Raw genomic sequence first — 22,006 nt, forward strand, 5'->3', positions numbered from 1 at the left:
GATCAGTCTTAAAGGGAATAGAGACAAAGATGGTTGAGGAAGAAGGAAAGCAAGCCCTTGTAGAAGTGGTAGTGTAAGCAAAAGCAGAGAAATTGACAATGCAGGCTTCCTTCAGGGAATAGCAGAGCATCCTGAATATTAGATCATAAGGTGTGTGGGAGGAAATGAAGCTATAAAGTTTGGTTATTGCCTCAAATTCCATTCCAAAAGATGGTCATTGTTCTCGTGACAATACCTAACTGGAAGAGTATAAAAGGCTCCAAGAGAGCTGTGGTTTCTAGGATCTCACTATCAGTAACTGATTAATGCAGAGTCCCTGCAAAAGAAAGCAGCTTGGTGCCATTTTTAGGGCAAGGGTTTTGGCCTCGTGACAATACCTAACTGGAAGAGTATAAAAGGCTCCAAGAGAGCTGTGGTTTCTAGGATCTCACTATCAGTAACTAATTAATGCAGAGTCCCTGCAAAAGAAAGCAGCTTGGTGCCATTTTTAGGGCAAGGGTTTTGGCAACTGACAGAAATACCCTTGTCATGTGTCTTTGGACACGTTACTCAACCTCCCTGTACCTCAGTTTATCCATCTAAAATGGGAAACATGATTCTCTCTTCAAAGGGCTTTTAAATAATCAAATGAGATGATAAAACTAATAAATATTTTTAACACAATGTGCCATGCACTATTTTAAATATTTTACACACATTATTTCATTTCAACCCCCTGATAACATTTTGTAGCACATCCTATTATTATCCCCTTTTATGGATGAAGAAGCTGAGGCATAGTGAGACTAAGTACCTTGCCTATGGTCATGCAACTAACAAGAGGCAGAAAAGAAATTTAAACTCAGAAAGTGCTGTTTCAGAGCCCTCATTCCTAAAGATTCTAGAATAATGCCTCATTTAGCAGGTTAAAAATAATTATTAATAATCATAATTTATGTCATTTATTGATTAATTGCTGCCTGCCAGTAAGTAATTCAATCTCTTGAAACATCTTTATGAAATTAATACAAATATTATCCAAAGTTTATAGATTTTTAAATTGAGGCTTAGAGAGATTAAACACATCATCCTGTTCCAGTGTTGAGAAATTGACCCAGGAAAAAAAATGAAATTTGGAGCAACTGAATAATTTACCAGAATTAGTGCTCTCAGGCATTGTTCTGTTCATTGTGTTAAGGGTGGCAGCAGACATTACTGTAAATAATACTAACATTATTACTAATAATAACAAAACTATTATTAATAGAGTGTTCACCATGTGCCAAACATATGCACCGTCACATTTAATGCCCACAGTCACCCCATTCTATAGTATTGAGTACTATTTTATGTCCATTTTTATGCCATTAAACTTATGAGGAAACTAAGGCACAGAGAGGTTTACTAACTTATCCTAGTCACACAGTAAATGTCTAGCTGATGTTTAGACAAAGGAATCTAACTTTCTCTGAGCCAAGAAGCTAGCTTAAACATAGAAAGAACATAACAAAACCCAGATAACTGCTCAGTTTTCATAATATTGTTTTTAAAATAGCCATGGTGGATAAATGCTTTGTGGCAGAATATTATTGCCATCACCGATATTAGCTCCAAAACATTCCCCTAATATATCACCAAGAATTTATTAAACTTACCCAAACTCTTTTTAACTCCCTCAGTAATTGATTTCATCTATTTATTGACTACTTTTTAAAGCAACACAGTGACTTATGAAAGAGGCATCACATTTTGAATAAATACATTTTCCATGTTTATTCCTTTATAATATGAGTTTTAAATGTAAATTTTAAAAATTCTATTGTATATATTTAAGGTATACAACGTGATCTTTTGAAGAACATATAGATAGTGAAATGGTTACCATTATATAGTCAAGCAAATTAACATATCTATATCTCACATGGTTACCCTTTTTTTATTTTTCTGGTAAGAGCACCTAAAACCTATTCTTTCAGCAAAAATCCCAAATACAATACAATTGTTAACTGCGGTCCTCATGTCGTACATGGGATCTCTAGATTTGTTCATCCTTTATATTATATCAGTTACTTTGTATGCTTTGACCTACATCTCCGCACTTCTTTCCCTCCACCACCCCCCTAAAAACTTTTATTCTCTCTGTGTGTTCAACTCATTTCTTTTTTGAGCTCTCAAATATAAGTTAGATCATGCAGTTTTGTGTTTTTGTTTTTCTTTTTCTTTTTTCTGTGTGTGGCTTATTTCACTTAGCATAGTATCTTTCAGGTCCATCCATGTTATGGCAAATGGCAGGATCTCCTTCATTTTTAAGGCTGAAAATATTTCATCGTCTATAAGTACCATGGTTTCTTTATCTGTCCATCCCTGATAGGCTCTTAGGTAGTTTTCATATCTTGGCTATTGTGAACAATGCTGCAATTTTTAATTATTTTTTTTAAAATATGTCACTTTCTGAAATAAAGTAAATAAAATAAAGCCTTTTCTTAAAGATGAAGGATCAAAAGTTGGTAACTGACTATTTTATTGTTTTTATTTCCTCTAATATGTTTACATCCTTTTTCAACTTTACAGTTTCTCCTTTGTTCTTAGACAATCAGCTGTCACTTCTAGTCTTTAGGGTCAGTAAACTTGGGTTGAAGTCCTGACTCCATAGCTTCCTATTTCTATATCCTTTATAAGTCACATCATTCCTTCTAATGCTGATTTCCTTATCTATAAAAGCAGGGTGACAATATTTGTACATAAAATAACCATGGTGCTTAGATATAATAATGAAAGTGAAAATAATTTCATTTATTACAAAGATCTCGTAGTAAAAAGTCAGGTCTTATCACTGCAGCTCACAGACCCCTTCTGGTTTAGGCCCCTCCTCCCCATCTGCAGCTGCTCGTGACATGGAGTCAGAGCTTATCAAAATTGTGGATACAGTGAGGACAGAGTATTAGTCCATTCCTGTTGCTTATAACAAAATGTCCGGAACTTGGTAATTTGTATGAAAATGAAATTTATTGCTTACAGTTTGAAGGCTGTGAAGTCCAAAGTCCAGGGAACACTCATGGTGAAGGCCTTCATTTGTGGCGACCTCAGCAATGCAGGGTATCACATTGTGAGAAAGGCAGAAGCGAGTGAGAGAGAATCTCCTGGGTGCTGTCCTTTTAAAGCCCTCGGAGCCACACCCATGACCACTATTAAACCATCAATGGATTAATCCATTCACTAGGGCATAGTCCTCACAATCTAATCATCTCTTCAGGGCCCCACCTTTCAACTACCATAATAGGATTTCCAATCCTCTCAACACTGTCACAGTAGGGGTGAAATTTCTAATACATGGACTTTGGGGACACAATTCAATCCACAACAGATGGGGACTTTCTTATTGATAGAAGACTTTGTGGCAGGCATCTGGCAAAGTCCTGCTCTAGGAGTCAAGAACAGGGTTTAAGGCCTGTTCTGTCACTGATGTGCCCAATGGCCTTTGGTTTACAACTACTGAAGATAAGGCTTTGTATCTGAATACAAATTTACAAAGTGAAGGGACTGTATTCAATACCACTCTCTATCCTACCATAACTCTATTTTCTGCTTAGAGACCTTTGTGACTAATTATCTGATTCTTATTTGGGTGTATGGTTTCTAGATTAGTGAGGCATCATCCTCCCCCATGTTCCAGGGGACTAAGAAATAATAGCTCTTATCATATGGAGCCATTCATAACTTGCTGTAGTAATAATATGGTTAATGCTGATAATAAACATTCCAATTAGGTGATTATTTTTTAAAATCTAAGCTTGTTGAAGTGTTATTCATGTTGATAAATAAGGTAATGACAATCGATTCATAAGTACTGTGGGAAATAGCTCCAGCAGTTCACCTCTGGGTTGCTATGTTTTATAAGTGATTGAATTCACATGAAATTGCAAAGCAATTCAAGTTCTCCTGGAATGGAAATCACAGTGTCATTGTCAATTAGCACCTCTAACAGAAGATGTTCAAAATAATTGGCCATTTTCAAAGTACTTTTCATTTTCAATGTGATATATGAATATTAAAAAGGCAAAGTACTAATTATAGAGTTTGTTGTTGTTGCTGTTGTTGTTGTAGTTTTGGCCCTAATATATTTTCAGGGGCAGATGTTATAAAGAAGCACCCATCAGGCTAACAAAAATTTGGGGATTCCAATTGCTCAGACTGTTGTGGGAAGTACTCAGTCTCTTGAAGTGTTTCAGATACATTGATTGCTTTCTTGTCATGCCCTGTGCATGATCAGCTTGGAATTAATTGCTCATATAATCTCCATGTGCACCTGAAAATAACTTCTGGTGGCTGTATGGGTGAATAGTTATGAAGACAGGAAGAGACAAGCAGGCTCCCAGGCCTGCACACACTTGAGACAAAGCATTTAAAGTTGCCAAAGGTGAAAACTTTGCTTACAGGCCCAGGTTTGAACTTTCCATCCAAGGAAGTCCAATGATAGAACAGGAAGAAGAAATACATGTTTGTGGCGGGGCCTGCCTCCCCCAGTCATCAGCTATGCAGCTGTCATCAGCTATGCAGCTGTGCAGACTTGAGCAAATTCCTTAACCCTGCAATTGTCTCCTCAACTGATTATCATGCCAACCTCTTTGAGCACTGCAAGACGTGGAACTAAGAAATGGAATACCTTTGTTGCTTATATGGCCATCCTATCTAGGCCCCTGCAAATTTTCAAAGTGGAAAAAAAAGGAGGAAAAAAATTACGTCGGTGCCATGAAAAATAGCCTTGGAAAGCTTATCTTTGTCCTGATGTGCGAGGTGTGAACATTAACCAAATGATAGCATTGTCTCCTTATTCCAGAGGTTTTCAGGGGAACTTTCTAATGCTATGGTCAAGAACCTTCCAGCACTGTTAAGGGTAAAGTAAAAACCTTCAGCAAAATTTGTAAAACCCTCTTCAAATACCTGCCACTGGACCAAGCTTCTGAATATTTAATAATATGTAACATATCATTCGAAAGTGATCATTCTCATCATAATGTTATTGCTGTATATGGATCAAGTCACTATTCGACAAATTTAATAAAATGTAAACAAACATAGAAGTAAATACTCAGAGGGTATTTTTATAAGTGAGATAAAGCAATGTAAGTCAAGCAGTCAGGCTCTGGCTAGAAAAATCAATTTCAGCTCAAACAGAATTTTAAAGTTACGGTATACGTGATATTTTTATGATGAAAAATTGATACATTTTTAAAGAAGCATCATGTCGTGTTTAGAAATAGGACTTCCTGTAGATTCCACTTTCCATGGAACGCTTCCAATATTTATTCATCTATTTCACATTTTTTTATTGAATACTTTTAGTGTGCCAAAGTATGATGAAAAATTGATACATTTTTAAAGAAGCGTCATGTCGTGTTTAGAAATAGGACTTCCTGTAGATTCCACTTTCCATGGAATGCTTCCAATATTTATTCATCTATTTCACATTTTTTTATTGAATACTTTTAGTGTGCCAAAGTAGACACTGCTGGATGGTTTGGCCAGTAATTTAGCAGGACCATGGTCAGAAAACCAGGCCATCGCATCACAGGCAAGGACTCACCTCTGTGTGCATGGCCCGAGTTATGAACCAACTTCCTCAAAACACTGACATTCTTCATGAAATGGTTTGATTTCAGCATTAGAAGTCTTATTTATAAACGCGTGTCTTGGGAAGGCAGGGCTCACACTCAGATTTGTTTGAAAAGCAAGATGTTCTGTAGTTATGTTCTGGGGTGTATGGTTTGACCTCAGAGTCAAATTTGCATGATTGTCAGTTGAGCTGTAATAAGCTTCAATTGTATTTTCAGAGAAGTTATGAGGTAGGGGGAAAAGATGCCTATTTTAAAAACTCATTCTGTCATTCCCAGATGAGTTGAATTCCAATTTCTAGCCCAATTGTATCATGGCCTGGGGGGACCATTGACTCAGACATAGGATAACCTCGGCCCTGGGAGACTTAAATCTAAGGAACAAAGAACAAAAAGAAACAGCCAGTGAGCTCAAGGGAGTCTGGGTTTCAGAATCTGTTATCTGATTACAATTAAATCCCTTAGAAGATACATGAATTAAAATCCTATTTGTATTCAGCTTGTCTCAGGATGTTAATGCAGCGTTTGAATTAGCTCCTTTTCTGCCTGAATGGTTACATCCTGGCAGAGCCAGGAGACTCTTCAGGAGGCCAGAGTCCCACCTGGTTCTGGTTTTTGTCCTAGACAAAACACTCAGTTTCTCCAAACCTGAGATTCTCAGTGGTAAAATGCAGAAAACAAACAACCGTCTGTGTTCTTCCCAGCTCTGAGATCCCTTCACTTCCACACCTTATTCTACCATGTGTTTCCAATCAACATAGCATTGTCTGCTATCCTGGTGATCTCAAAGTACCTGGACACATTTCCCCTGGAGAGAAATTGCAGCATTGACAATTCAGTGGCCATCTGGTTTCTGGTTTAAAATCTTTTGTTCCCCAGAATTTTAAACTAAAAAATGTCATTGTTACCATCTCTTAAAATAGCACATTGACTAAACTCATGATCTTTGGTGTGAAAATGCTAGAGACCAAATCCCAGCTCTGTCCTGTGACCTTCAGTAAATTATTTAAGCACTGTGAGTCCAAGTTTATTCCTTGTAAAATATGGGCAATAATAGGCATCTCACAATTTTTGTCAGTGTTAAAATGAGAAAATACACAGTCAGGCTTAGAGAAAAGTTCTCTATAGGGTGTTGGTTTTTATTAATCTCAGCACAGTGCTTAAAAACAGGAATGTTGGGATGCTAAAGGCATCTCTCTGCTTCAGTACTAACTAGCCATTTGACCTTGGGTTATTTGGATTTAGGCAAGTTAGTCAGATGCTCTAAGCCTCAGTTTTCTCATCTATAAAATGGGGATGATAATCCCTCTCCTGAAGGATGTTATGAAGATTAAATTACATAATTGTCTAGCAAACTGTTTAGCACTCACTGGACAAACTCTGACTAACAAGACCTGCTTTTACTAGTGTTGTGTGTCATTTGAAAATAGGTGGATGCAATAGTTTGCTAGGAGTGCCATAACAAAATACCACAGACTGGATGGCTTTTTTATTTCACAGTTCTGAAGGCTGGAAGTCAAGGTCAGTATTCTGACAGGGCACCGTCTTCTTGCTATTTCCTCACATGGCCTTTCCTCTGTGAGCCCACATCTCTGGTGTCTTTTTCTCTTCTTCTGAGAACACCAGTGCCATTGGATTAGGGGCCCACCCCGATGACCTCATTTACAGGCCTCATTTAATTACCTCCTTACAGGCCCTACCTCCAAATACAGTCACACTGGGGGTTTGACCTTCAACATGAATTTGGAGAACAATTCAGTTCACAACAGGACCAGGTGTCAGATGACAGTAGATTAAGAGATAGCAGGAGGTAGGAAATGGACCCAGTAGATACAGTCAACTGTACTGAGAAGTCTGATGGTACAGGAAAGAAGAGAGATTGCCATTATTTTTATCTTTGTTATTTCTGTTGATAGTGACAAGAGAGTGTGGAAAAGAACATGAGCTGTGGCATCAAAGACTTGGGTATAAATCCTGTCCCTGTATTTTTCTTTTATGTGACACCTGGCCATGCTTTTCTTTACCTCTATGAGACTCAGTCTCCACATAGGTGAAAAGTGGACAATTATACCTCATTATGTGGTTATAGTGAGGATTAAAACTGCACCAGTAAGGCACCTCACCCATCTCCTACGTATCACAAGAACTCAATAAACATCACTCACTGTATTAAAATACCCCAACATGCATGCTCTTAAATGACGGCTGTGTCATTATGTGAATTTGCAGTCCTGTGTGGAATCAGGCTGTGCTCCCCACAAAATTCCCTCCAGGAATCACAGTTGATTGGATTCGGTGCTGTTGCTTTTACAACTTATCATATGCTGGTGATTGCTGATGACTTCAGGTATGTTTTTAGAACCTGTCAACCTCCTAGAAATAGAAACAGCCCTCTGGCAGGTAGAATTCATTAAGTAGTAAGGTACCAGACAGCTGGGAAAATAAGAGAGCCCGCAGGCAGACACTTCAAGTGAGCTTCTTTTTGAATATTGCATGTGATGATCATCCTCTCACACACACTTAATTCAGTTACTCTGACCCTCTGGCCCTGTGCCTTGTGTCTCAGAATTGGAATCTGCAAGTCTGTGCCAGCTGGAGGAAGAAACCATCGGTAATGCGGCTCATACTGCTGCATGGTATGAAGGCCGAGAGGTTAATGTGCTGTTTTGTTTCTTTCCAATAGAAGGGTCACTAGGTCTAGACAAGGTGATGTTATGACTGAAAGACTGCTCAGAGAATTTGATCAAAATTTCCTTTACTTTTGCCTATGCCATGATTCTCAAAACAATTAATAGAGAACACAGCGATTCCACAAAAAGACATTTAAAGTCAACCACTAGCCTACAAACTTCAATGTGAAAAATACTTTCCTATATGGCCTAAGGTTCAAGGGGCTCCACGGGAAGGGAAACTGGAGTAGCAACATGTTCATTCATTCATTCATTCATTCATTCATCAAATAATTCTTGAGTGAATACCAGGTATCAGCTGCTGGGAGAATATAAGTGCGTGTGGTTCCTACTCTATTACGTCCAGAGGATATCAGACATGTAAGACACAGACCCTGTCTTCAAGGAACTCAAATGAAGAAGACAAACATCATCAGATGATAATGTTATGTTATACATGCTGTATAAGAGGTTAGAGTGTGATGACTCTGAAAAGAGAGTCATTAGTTCTACATAGTGGAGCAATCCGGAAAGGTTTCAGGGAGGAGACACTAATATTTGATTTGGAGCATGAAAGATACAAATTTTAACAAGTAGAAAAGGAAAGAGGAACATTTTAGGTTGAACATTTTAACAATTCAAAAGAAGCTTGTATCAGATATTTTTCAAGACAGCAAGGCCTTTTGATTTGATATTATCTACTTACATTAGGTCTACTTTATGGCATTCATTTCTGCAAGTTAGATTGTTGGTGGTTTTTTATACTTTTCAAAATACTTTAAAAATACGAGAATCATAATGTCTACATGAATGATAAGAATGTGCAAATAATACCATGTAGAAGTGTCTTAGTGTAACATTGTTGTATCTGGGAAATGTAAAGACTTTATTGGCAGTGAGGATCCTTCCTCTGTGGACAAATCACAGACATCTAGCAAACATTTCTTTCTGTTTTCCTGTATGGCTGTGTATAAGCATCAGTCAACAAAGACTGGTCTTAAGATTCTTTCTGGTTTCCTCCACAGACAGCGTGGAAGATGAGCTGGAGATGGCCACCGTCAGGCATCGGCCTGAGGCCCTGGAGCTTCTGGAAGCCCAGAGCAAATTTACCAAGAAAGAGCTTCAGATTCTTTACAGAGGATTTAAGAATGTAAGAACTTTCTTTCTGACTTTACCTTTGCACGGTTCTCAAAGGAGTACTGAGAAGTGAGAGGGAAAGAGGGAAAATACATCATTCTGTCAGTGTCGTGTTATTTGTGCATTTCATGCTGACCTTCCTTAGATATGAATATAATCAACATTCATTTGGATTTAGGTTCACTTTGGCACATCTGATACAGTGTAGTTGCCCATTTAACATGGATGAGTACTAAAAAAAGTACTTTTTTAGTTGAGAATTCTTAGTTGAGATTTTTTTTCAACTATAATGACATCATTCCAATAATCTCTAATCATCTTCTCATATTTGAACTGTAATCTGGTGCTTGATTTGAATGTTTAAGATAGACTAGGGACCATCAAGGAACTGCATTTCTGGCAGTGGAGAAAAATTAGTGTAAGTTTCATAGTCGGTAAAAACCATGCTTCCATTGACTCTAAGCCACAGGTATCTGTAGGCACAGCCTCTGCTGCATGCACATGCCCTCCCTCCTGGGTGACTCGTCTTCAAAAGGATTGATAACCTGTGCGTACCAGAGCACAGGGTGAGAGACAGTGAGGGAATCCGGCAATATGCTGGGAAGACCCTCTTGCTGAATACTTGGTATGTCCTTGGTGTTAAGCTAGATGCTGCAGGTTATTCAAAAACCAGAGAAGATTCGCTTCCTTCCTTAAGGAGCTTATGGTTTGCAGAGGGAGAAAACGCTTGTCGTTATGAGTCTATTTGAAAATAATCCATCTTAAAAGTATCAAATGTTTGTGTATCAAATGGCATACACACCCCAACATATATTTTGTTCTTGTACATATGTAAACCAAAGTAGTTATAGATGCCCCTGGAAATCCAAATTAAATTGCTTTGATCCTTCCCCAAACTCACTGTATTAGTCCGTTTCTATTGCTTATAATAGGAACCCTGACACTGGGTAATTTATAAAGAAATATAATTTATTTCTTGAAGTTTTGGGGGCTGAGAGGCCCATAGTCCTGGGGGGCAAATCTGATGAGGGCCTTCTCATGGATGGGAGCTCTCCACAGGGTTCCTTGACAACACAGAGTATCACATGGTAAGAGACTGGGATGATGAGAACCATGTGCATGACAGCCCATTAAACCATCAACCCATTACTCCATGAATGGATCAATCCATTCACAAGGGTGCAGTCCTCATGATCCAATCACCTGTTAAAGGCCCCACCTTCCACCACTATATTGGGGTCAACTTCCAACACGAGCTTGGCGAGACATTCAAACCACAGCAGCCACCCAACTAAGAACTCCAATTGCATGGCCCGTAGAAGTCTATGGTGCCTAAAGATCTCTGCTAATTCCAGCCTCTTCAAATCTGACAACCTCAAATGCTGCCTCTGTCCTACCTCATGCAAGCCAGATGAGAAATTCTGCCTCCTCTTTTGTAGCCAAAAAAAGAAAACTATTGTCTCAGAGAATTCATAACTCTAGTTGACCTTGCAGAATATTTTTATAGGATTTTGTCATGTATACTGCATGCAGCCTTCTACCATCCCTCTCACTGGATGGGGTCTTTCTCTATCCCACTTCTGCTTCTCCCCGCTCTCCTTGCCCTGGACTTTCCACACTTTTCTTCCACCATCATGCAGAGTAGCTTTTTTTCTCCTTCAAAACTTGGTCATTTACTAACACCCAGGCCTTTGTGGGGGTAGACTGGTGGGAGAGAGGGGGACAGAATGGGGATGGGTACTCGTCACACACAAATTAAAAGAATCTTGATGTGTGATCTGTCAAGGTGATACATTTCAATACACGTGAATAAAGAGAAAGGGGCTTTCACAACTAGGTTAGAAAATTATTCGTTTGCCTATTCTGCAATCACACACAAATTAAAAGAATCTTGATGTGTGATCTGTCAAGGTGATACATTTCAATACACATGAATAAAGAGAAAGGGGCTTTCACAACTAGGTTAGAAAATTATTCGTTTGCCTATTCTGCAAGGGTTTGCAGACTTCAGGAAGAGCAAGCACTTAAAACGAAACAACCGCAGCAAGGACACGGTCAGAAAGGAGGCATGAAAGACCAGGTCGTGGCCAAAAGTCAATGCTAAGAGAAGGCTAATTACAGAATAAAACTTTAAGTGTGTTCCTGTGGACATCTAAACTTCTTCGCTCTAATTCTTTTCTACCTTTTTTTTTTTCTTTTTAACGTTGGGTTGTGCATCAGGGACAAAATGGTTGTTGAATGAAGGAGAAAAACCAACCTCCCAGAGCCCTGTGTTCCTCGACGGCTGCTACCTGCTACGTTATCATTCCACTGCCATCGCTGCAGGGCCTCTCCGTTAGGGGTCTGGCTGCCTTTCATCTCATTTGCTGTAAATTGGAATCATGATTAGTGCCATCATTAACCTTTGGAGCCAGCAACTCTGTGGCGTGTCTTAGAAAAGTGGCACTTCACAATAAATTGTCAGGCTCCAAAGTCTGCATTCATTACTTTCTTCTGTCTTTTTTTTTATTCTTTGCCTATTTGTCCTCTCTTTTCTTCTCTTTCCTTCCATTCTTTCCCCAGCCTCTTCTTTCTCTCCCCTTTTCAACCCCTCTGCCCCTGCCTCTATTTCTTCATTTCTCCTTTCACACTCTCCTTTTCTTTTTATCTCCTCTGTCTCTTCCCCTTGTCAAACCTTGTCTGCTGCTTCCCCTTCTTTCCTTTTTCCCTATTTTTTTCTCTTCTCTCCATTGCTTTCTCTTTCTCCCTGCCCTAGCCCTGCCCTGGGCCCTTGAGATGAATTTCCCTCAGACCTGAATGTGCCCAAAGCATCTTTGACATACTTGTTTAAAAGAAAGGAGTTTGCAATTTGCTTAGAAAATATTAATCAGTGTCTCTGATAAATCTAACATGAGTGGCCTTTTAATTTTTCTTTTCCCTAGTCAAATGTACAACTCTAATAAATGCACCCTAAAGCGTAGCAGGAGAGACTCAAAAGCAGGTCAGCAGTACTCCCATTTCTCAGGATGGCAGCAATCTGAACCAGCTTTCATCAGAGAAAGCAAACTGACTGCCCTTCGTATCCCAAACACCAATTATCTCAAAGCCCTTAAGATCAAAAAAATCATTTCCCTGGAAACAGTTGGGATATTCATTTTTAATGAAACATTTTAAAACTCTTCATATTTTGATTAAAAGGATAAACCATTCATCAACATCTAAAAATAGCCACACTTGTAAGAAAGTGGCTCACCATGGCCAGACACCCCTGCAGGTAAAGATTACCAGTGTCCCCCAGTTGTTTCTTTGTTTGTTTTTTTCTCTATACAGTATCTCTGATAAGATTCCCTCTTTTTTTCGTAACAGATTCTTAATATAAATGAGGAATGGGAGAAAGGGAAGACAGTGAGAGAACCTTTCTCATCCCCTCACCCTGTCTTACTCACTGAGACATCCATACGTTTTATTTCTCTTGCCACACGTGGAGCTGAGTCTCCAAAAGTGCGCAGCTGATGGAAGTGGAGAATATACAGCAATCTTTGTCCACCTTTAATGTGCTTCAGAATCACCTGAAGGGCTTGTTAAGACACCCATTCCTGGGCCCCAGTCTGAAAGATTATGCTTAGTAAGTGTGGCATCGGGGCACAGAATTTGCATTTCTTATATGTTCCCAGATGATGCTGATGCTGCTGGTCTGGGGCCACCCTTTGTGAATCACTGGTGCAGACATTGTAAGCTTTGGTGTCACTCAGACTCTGGTCCATATCTTACTTGCTTGGGCAGCTCTCTCTGACTCTGTTGTCTGTGTGCCCATGTCTCATAAATTGGGATAATGATCACTACATTGCATCTAAAAATAAACAAATATAATAAACATGAAGTTCAACAAAAAGTTATCGTAGTTGGTCCCAAATGGTCAATCTCAGTTGTGTTTCCCATCAAAGTGGGGCAGTTGTGGTTGGCCTACACACCTCCAACACAGTGTTTGGGTGTTAGGCTACATAATTATGAACTAGAAAGGATGCAGAAAGATACAAAGTATTATCTACAGATCAGCAGTCTCAAACAGAACTGTGCATTGCAATCATCTGGGGAACTTTAAAAATTGCAAATACTTGGGAGCCATACTTGGTTATTCAGATGTAATTGTTCTGGTGAAAAGTTCAAGCATCCGGATTTATAAAGTTCTTCAGGGAATTATAATGTGCCACCAAGATTGAGAACCATTGAACCAGATGTATAAGATCTATAAGGTGCTTCTAACACAAAAGGAATTGACTGTGATCAGCCCTATAATATCAAATAACAATGATGAGACGGGATACATTGGAACCTCAAGAGATCCTTGATGGATGGTGTGCACATGTGCGTGTGTGTTTGTGTGTTCATGTGTAGGAGATGGAAGGGGGAACAGGTATTAACCTCTGATGATTTAATTCAGTTAAGCCTGGGGCAATGTTCAGGGATCCTTTCTATTTTTGTAAAAAATTTTTTATAAAAAAATTTATATTTTTTTTTTTAAAAATTCACTTTATAATTGACAGTGAACAGAAAGCCACATTGGTAAACACGGGCCTAGAAGGTTATACAGGTATCTATATAGGTGATTTGTAATCTCGCTTTGCTGCTCTCTTTCATAATCAAATATAACTCCAGTTTAATTTTAGATGGTTGTACATGGTCTGCTGGGGCACTGTGTTTTAATATGGTGATGCCTCTTTGGTATTTCCTTTCATTAATAAATAATTTATAGCCCATTCTTTCTATTTTTCAGGCACAGGATTAGAGATACTTGCAAGTAGTTAAAAAATTATGCTTTAGGGGCCGGCCCGGTGGCACACTGCTACAGTGCACCGCTTGGGAGCGCGGCGGTGCTCCTGCCAAGGGTTCGGATCCCACATACAGACCGGTTCCCGCTCACTGGCTGAGTGAGGGGCGGGCGCAGCACCGAGGGTTGCGATCCCGTTGCCGGTCCCGGTCCGGTACGGGCGCGACACTGAGGGTTGCGGTCCGTTGCCCGTCATGAAAAAAGACAAAAAGGAAAAAACAAACAAACAAAAAATTATGCTTTAGACAACTGACTCTCTCCTCTCTTGAATCTTTCCCTCATTCCTTTTCTTTCACTATTTTGAGTTATATTAGGTAAGTGTATCCATTATAATCAAATATATCTTTAAGGCATCATTTGACTACTTGTTATTGTCCTTTTTACTTAAAAGTAAAAGATGTTCCTATTAGTTTTCTATTTCTGTGTAACAATTTACTGCATATTTAGTGGTCAGGGAGAGGAAGTAATGCTTTAGCTTCTTTTTTTTAATAGACAGAGTCACTAGTTCTGACTCCTTAAAAAAATATTCATTCGGGCCAGCCAGGTAGCTCACTTGGATAGAGTGTGGTGCTGATAACATCAATGTTGAGGGTTTGGATCCCTGTACCAACCAGCTGCAAAAAAGAAAACAAAAATCAAACAAAAAAGTAGTTCACTAAATCACAGTTTAGAGGATCAGAAGTCCAGAAATCACTTCACTGGGTCCTCTGAACAAACTCTTAGAAGGCTATGATCAAGGTGTTGGTTGGGCTTTTTTTTTTTTTCAGGATCTGGAGATTCTCTTCCAAGCTCACATGATTGATGGCAGAATTCAGTTCCTTGTGGTTGTACATATGAGATCCCCACTCTCTTGCTGGCTGTCAACCTGGGGCCACATAGCTCCTAGATGCTGCCCATAATCCCTTGCCACATGGGCCTCTCAGGCTCTCTCATGACATGGCAGCTCACTTCTTCAAAGCAAGCAAGGAAGAACCTCNTTCTAACACAAAAGGAATTGACTGTGATCAGCCCTATAATATCAAATAACAATGATGAGACAGGATACATTGGAACCTCAAGAGATCCTTGATGTATGGTGTGCACATGTGCGTGTGTGTTTGTGTGTTCATGTGTAGGAGATGGAAGGGGGAACAGGTATTAACCTCTGATGATTTGATTCAGTTAAGCCTGGGGTAATGTTCAGGGATCCTTTCTATTTTTGTAAAAAAATTTTTATAAAAAAATTTATATTTTTTTAAAAAAAAATTCACTTTATAATTGACAGTGAACAGAAAGCCACATTGGTAAACACGGGCCTAGAAGGTTATACAGGTATCTATATAGGTGATTTGTAATCTCGCTTTGCTGCTCTCTTTCAAAATCAAATATAACTCCAGTTTAATTTTAGGTGGTTGTGCATGGTCTGCTGGGGCACTGTGTTTTAATATGGTGATGCCTCTTTGGTATTTCCTTTCATTAATTAATAATTTATAGCCCATTCTTCCTATTTTTCAGGCACAGGATTAGAGATACTTGCAAGTAGTTAAAAAAATTATGCTTTAGACAACTGACTCTCTCCTCTCTTGAATCTTTCCCTCATTCCTTTTCTTTCACTATTTTGAGTTATATTAGGTAAGTGTATCCATTATAATCAAATATATTTTTAAGGCATCATTTGACTACTTGTTATTGTCCTTTTTACTTAAAAGTAAAAGATGTTCCTATTAGTTTTCTATTTCTGTGTAACAATTTACTACATATTTAGTGGTCAGGGAGAGGAAGTAATGCTTTAGCTTCTTTTTTTTAATAGACAGAGTCACTAGTTCTGACTCCTTAAAAAAATATTCATTCGGGCCAGCCAGGTAGCTCACTTGGATAGAGTGTGGTGCTGATAACATCAATGTTGAGGGTTTGGATCCCTGTACCAACCAGCTGCAAAAAAGAAAACAAAAATCAAACAAAAAAGTAGTTCACTAAATCACAGTTTAGAGGATCAGAAGTCCAGAAATCACTTCACTGGGTCCTCTGAACAAACTCTTAGAAGGCTATGATCAAGGTGTTGGTTGGGCTGTTTTTTTTTTTCAGGATCTGGAGATTCTCTTCCAAGCTCACATGATTGATGGCAGAATTCAGTTCCTTGTGGTTGTACATATGAGATCCCCACTCTCTTGCTGACTGTTAACCTGGGGCCACATAGCTCCTAGATGCTGCCCATAATCCCTTGCCACATGGGCCTCTCAGGCTCTCTCATGACATGGCAGCTCACTTCTTCAAAGCAAGCAAGGAAGAACCTCTCTAGTCAGCTGAGACACAGCCTTATATAATGCAGCAGCATCATGGGTGTGACCTCTCATCCCACCACCTTTGCATCTCTCAGCACTCAAGATGAGCAGATCGAAAAAAGTGTGACTCATCAGCAGTCATTGTGGGGTGTGTCCATCACAGTGGGGTTTGTGAGGGAGCAGCAACCCTTGTGGAGTGAAGCCGCTGAATTTGGTCTGGAGCCACATCTCTAGCACAGTTGATCCCCAGCCTCAGTATTTTGCCTGTAATCCAGGTATCTCCTTGGAGATTTTGCCAAAAACAACACCAAACCTTTTCTTGATTTCTGCAAGAGTTTTGAGGTAGTGGCCAAAGGAACCTGCAATCAGCAGGAGATGAGAGTTTTTTGATGGGGCTCTCCCACCCCCCTCAAAGTGTTTGAGAAATTCTGCACTGAGACCTTGAAAAGTGGATGAAGGGAACTGAGGGTGAAATGATAGGGATCTACATTTTTGACAAAGTACATTTACATTAAAAGCACAAAGTCCTACTTACAGTAGGGATGGATGGGGAGGAGCATTTAGCACATGCAGGGGAAAGAGTGGGATATAGTGGTCAGAATGGAGACATACACTGTTAATAGCATAAGGTAATTGCTCTTTTGTTATAGCCCTCAGAGTTATTCTTGAAGAAGCCTTTCATAGACTGATTGTGTGACCTTCAGGAAGTCACTTTGTCCCTGTCAGCTTCTGTCTCCCTGTCTGCAAATTAGGGATTAAGATCTTTTCTTCCCATCATGAAGGGGGGTAGGTAATAACTGGTTTTGCTCAGCTCTTGAAAGACTCAGATAAAAGATCTTTCTTAAGTGCAAAGTATTACTCATGTACTTTATCATCAAGGTATAAGAACAGAGTTAAAATGTTACTTCCTATGCCTTAGCAGAGTTTTCTGTTAGACTTTCTGCTTTCTGAGCAGAAGGTAGTCTTTAGGTCTAAGCAATTCACATGGCTTCCCCTCTGACTCCCGAGGACTGGCATAGCGCAAGTGCTCTCCTGGGTTCAAACTTTACAACTGCTATTTCCTACTTTAGGCATGTGATTTAGCATCTTTGGACATCAAATTACCCTTTGAAGATTCAAGATATGAATACCCATGTAAATGAGAAGATGAATTCAAAAAGTTTTGCATAATAACTTTTATTTAGAGTGTTGCAAATAGATAGTGGAGCCCTTAGGTCCTTTCCTCTTATTCTAAGAATCAAAGTAACTAAAATATATGATGAAGACCGTTATATCACCTTGAATTATATTACCTTAAACATCAGTTTAAGTTAAGCATATTCTATGGCATTTAGATCTTCTTGGATTATTTGTTTCTATTGAGAGAGTATCCAGAGTTTTCATCTGTAGATTATGTGTCTTATATTGCTCATCAAATATTATTCTATCAAATGAGTCATGGGATCTCTGTGGCTTAAGGATCCCTTTTGCTTTCGCAACATATTTCAAAGACTGGAAGAAGATTGGGATGATGGCATCCATTATATTCAATATCCTTGCTAAGCATCTGTGAGATGCTATTTCTCCAATTTTGCAGATGAGATATTTGAAGACCAGAGAGGTGAAGTATCTTATTTAGCACTAGAAGAGGCTTATTGCAGCAGCCCACAGCCCAGTATTTCATGGGCTTAAGACCAGAAAGGTTTGTTTATCTTTCATCTCCTAATCCCACGTAGGTCACTTGGGACAGGGTGGGGGCTCTGCTCAACCAGTTTATCAAGGATGTTCCTTTCATCTAGTCGTTCCACTCTTGCCTGTGGTGTCAACGTCCTCCCCTGGGAGGGACATCTGCATCTGGTCCTCAGATGAGAGAAGAGAGAGCAAGGAAAATTTTGTGGAACATTTGATGGCCGTACCCTGGAGTGCCAGACCTTCCCTTCTGCCCAAATTCTACTGGTCAGAAATCAATCATATGGCCCCACCTTATTTCAAGGGAGCCTGGGAAATAGAGTATTTCTATATGCTCAGGAAGAAAATAAAATCCTGTGTCCTTCAAATGAGCTAATTGCATAGAGGAAAAATATATTGGGGGTTCCAAAAATGATCTCCAGGTTTGATGATTTGCTAGGAAAAATCTTGTGTTATTTGTCCTTGTGTTATTTGTATACTGTATACTCAGTATATAGTCATATTCATGGTTATTATTTATTACAACACAAGGATGAAAAACAAAATCTGTAAAGGGAAAAGGCACATGGGGAATGTTTGGAGGAAACCTGAGGCGAGCTTCCAAGAGGCCTTTATTAGTGGAATAACACAAGATATGCTTAATTCTCCCAGCAATGAGTCATGTGACAACACTTGTGAAACGTTTTCTAGTGAGGAAGCTCTTTAGAGATTCAGAGCTTAGCAAGTACCCAAATTCCAGACCCTAAGAGGCAAAGCAACGTAAACATATTGTTTGCATCATCAGTTCAATCACAGTGAGCTACTCTTATCAGAGAATGGTAGAAACTCTCCCAAAGTTCAAGTCTCCAAACACTAGCCAAGGGCCAGCCTTGCAAGCAGGCCTTTCTGAAGACAGCAGTCTCAGATGTCCTATGTTAACATTTTTCTGCACAAGTGGGGGCTCTGCTCAACCAGTTTATCAAGGATGTTCCTTTCATCTAGTCGTTCCACTCTTGCCTGTGGTGTCAACGTCCTCCCCTGGGAGGGACATCTGCATCTGGTCCTCAGATGAGAGAAGAGAGAGCAAGGAAAATTTTGTGGAACATTTGATGGCCGTACCCTGGAGTGCCAGACCATCCCTTCTGCCCAAATTCTACTGGTCAGAAATCAATCATATGGCCCCACCTTATTTCAAGGGAGCCTGGGAAATATAGTATTTCTATATGCTCAGGAAGAAAATAAAATCCTGTGTCCTCCAAATGAGCTAATTGCATAGAGGAAAAATATATTGGGGGTTCCAAAAATGATCTCCAGGTTTGATGATTTGCTAGGAAAAATCTTGTGTTATTTGTCCTTGTGTTATTTGTATTGTAATAAATAATAACCATGAATATGACTATATACTGAGTATACAGTACTGTATACTCAGTATATAGTCATATTCATGGTTATTATTTATTACAACACAAGGATGAAAAACAAAATCTGTAAAGGGAAAAGGCACATGGGGAATGTTTGGAGGAAACCTGAGGCGAGCTTCCAAGAGGCCTTTATTAGTGGAATAACACAAGATATGCTTAATTCTCCCAGCAATGAGTCATGTGACAACACTTGTGAAACGTTTTCTAGTGAGGAAGCTCTTTAGAGATTCAGAGCTTAGCAAGTACCCAAATTCCAGACCCTAAGAGGCAAAGCAACGTAAACATATTGTTTGCATCATCAGCTCAATCACAGTGAGCTACTCTTATCAGAAACTCTGGTAGAAACTCTCCCAAAGTTCAAGTTTCCAAACACTAGCCAAGGGCCAGCCTTGCAAGCAGGCCTTTCTGAAGACAGCAGTCTCAGATGTCCTACGTTAACATTTTTCTGCACAAAAGTGGGCATATTTTGGAGTGAGATTTATAATGTAATTAGANTTCTGTCTCCCTGTCTGCAAATTAGGGATTAAGATCTTTTCTTCCCATCATGAAGGGGGGTAGGTAATAACTGGTTTTGCTCAGCTCTTGAAAGACTCAGATAAAAGATCTTTCTTAAGTGCAAAGTATTACTCATGTACTTTAGAATCAAGGTATAAGAACAGAGTTAAAATGTTACTTCCTATGCCTTAGCAGAGTTTTCTGTTAGACTTTTCAAGTTTTCTGTTAGACTTTCTGCTTTCTGAGCAGAAGGTAGTCTTTAGGTCTAAGCAATTCACATGGCTTCCGCTCTGACTCCCGAGGACTGGCATAGCGCAAGTGCTCTCCTGGGTTCAAACTTTACAACTGCTATTTCCTACCTTAGGCATGTGATATAGCATCTTTGGACATCAAATTACCCTTTGAAGATTCAAGATATGAATACCCATGTAAATGAGAAGATGAATTCAAAAAGTTTTGCATAATAACTTTTATTTAGAGTGTTGCAAATAGATAGTGGAGCCCTTAGGTCCTTTCCTCTTCTTATTCTAAGAATCAAAGAAACTAAAATATATGATGAAGACCGTTATATCACCTTGAATTATATTACCTTAAGCATCAGTTTAAGTTAAGCATATTCTATGGCATTTAGATCTTCTTGGATTATTTGTTTCTATTGAGAGAGTATCCAGAGTTTTCATCTGTAGATTATGTGTCTTATATTGCTCATCAAATATTATTCTATCAAATGAGTCATGGGATCTCTGTGGCTTAAGGATCCCTTTTGCTTTCGCAACATATTTCAAAGACTGGAAGAAGATTGGGATGATGGCATCCATTATATTCAATATCCTTGCTAAGCATCTGTGAGATGCTATTTCTCCAATTTTGCAGATGAGATATTTGAAGACCAGAGAGGTGAAGTATCTTATTTAGCACTAGAAGAGGCTTATTGCAGCAGCCCACAGCCCAGTATTTCATGGGCTTAAGACCAGAAAGGTTTGTTTATCTTTCATCTCCTAATCCCACGTAGGTCACTTGGGACAGGGTGGGGGCTCTGCTCAACCAGTTTATCAAGGATGTTCCTTTCATCTAGTCGTTCCACTCTTGCCTATGGTGTCAACGTCCTCCCCTGGGAGGGACATCTGCATCTGGTCCTCAGATGAGAGAAGAGAGAGCAAGGAAAATTTTGTGGAACATTTGATGGCCGTACCCTGGAGTGCCAGACCTTCCCTTCTGCCCAAATTCTACTGGTCAGAAATCAATCATATGGCCCCACCTTATTTCAAGGGAGCCTGGGAAATAGAGTATTTCTATATGCTCAGGAAGAAAATAAAATCCTGTGTCCTTCAAATGAGCTAATTGCATAGAGGAAAAATATATTGGGGGTTCCAAAAATGATCTCCAGGTTTGATGATTTGCTAGGAAAAATCTTGTGTTATTTGTCCTTGTGTTATTTGTATTGTAATAAATAATAACCATGAATATGACTATATACTGAGTATACAGGCTCAGTATATAGTCATATTCATGGTTATTATTTATTACAACACAAGGATGCAAAACAAAATCTGTAAAGGGAAAAGGCACATGGGGAATGTTTGGAGGAAACCTGAGGCGAGCTTCCAAGAGTCCTTTATTAGTGGAATAACACAAGATATGCTTAATTTTCCCAGCAATGAGTCATGTGACAACACTTGTGAAACGTTTTCTAGTGAGGAAGCTCCTTAGAGATTCAGAGCTTAGCAAGTACCCAAATTCCAGACCCTAAGAGGCAAAGCAACGTAAACATATTGTTTGCATCATCAGTTCAATCACAGTGAGCTACTCTTATCAGAGAATGGTAGAAACTCTCCCAAAGTTCAAGTCTCCAAACACTAGCCAAGGGCCAGCCTTGCAAGCAGGCCTTTCTGAAGACAGCAGTCTCAGATGTCCTATGTTAACATTTTTCTGCACAAAAGTGGGCATATTTTGGAGTGAGATTTATAATGTAATTAGA

The 22,006-nt window shown here is 39.3% G+C and overlaps 1 protein-coding gene across 2 annotated transcripts in view; it reads left to right on the plus strand.

Moving 5' to 3' along the window:
- The window catches only part of KCNIP4 (Kv channel interacting protein 4), a 220,934-nt gene that overhangs the window by 104,806 nt on the left and 94,122 nt on the right, over positions 1–22,006 (plus strand). For both annotated transcript variants that reach the window (XM_008575744.1, XM_008575746.1), the window contains exon 2: positions 9,286–9,410. In XM_008575744.1, the coding sequence (XP_008573966.1) occupies positions 9,286–9,410 (125 nt within the window). The remainder of the gene's footprint in view (positions 1–9,285; positions 9,411–22,006) is intronic.

The sequence above is a fragment of the Galeopterus variegatus genome, unplaced genomic scaffold (assembly GCF_000696425.1).
Source record: "Galeopterus variegatus unplaced genomic scaffold, G_variegatus-3.0.2 Scaffold1230, whole genome shotgun sequence".
Taxonomy (NCBI): domain Eukaryota; kingdom Metazoa; phylum Chordata; class Mammalia; order Dermoptera; family Cynocephalidae; genus Galeopterus; species Galeopterus variegatus.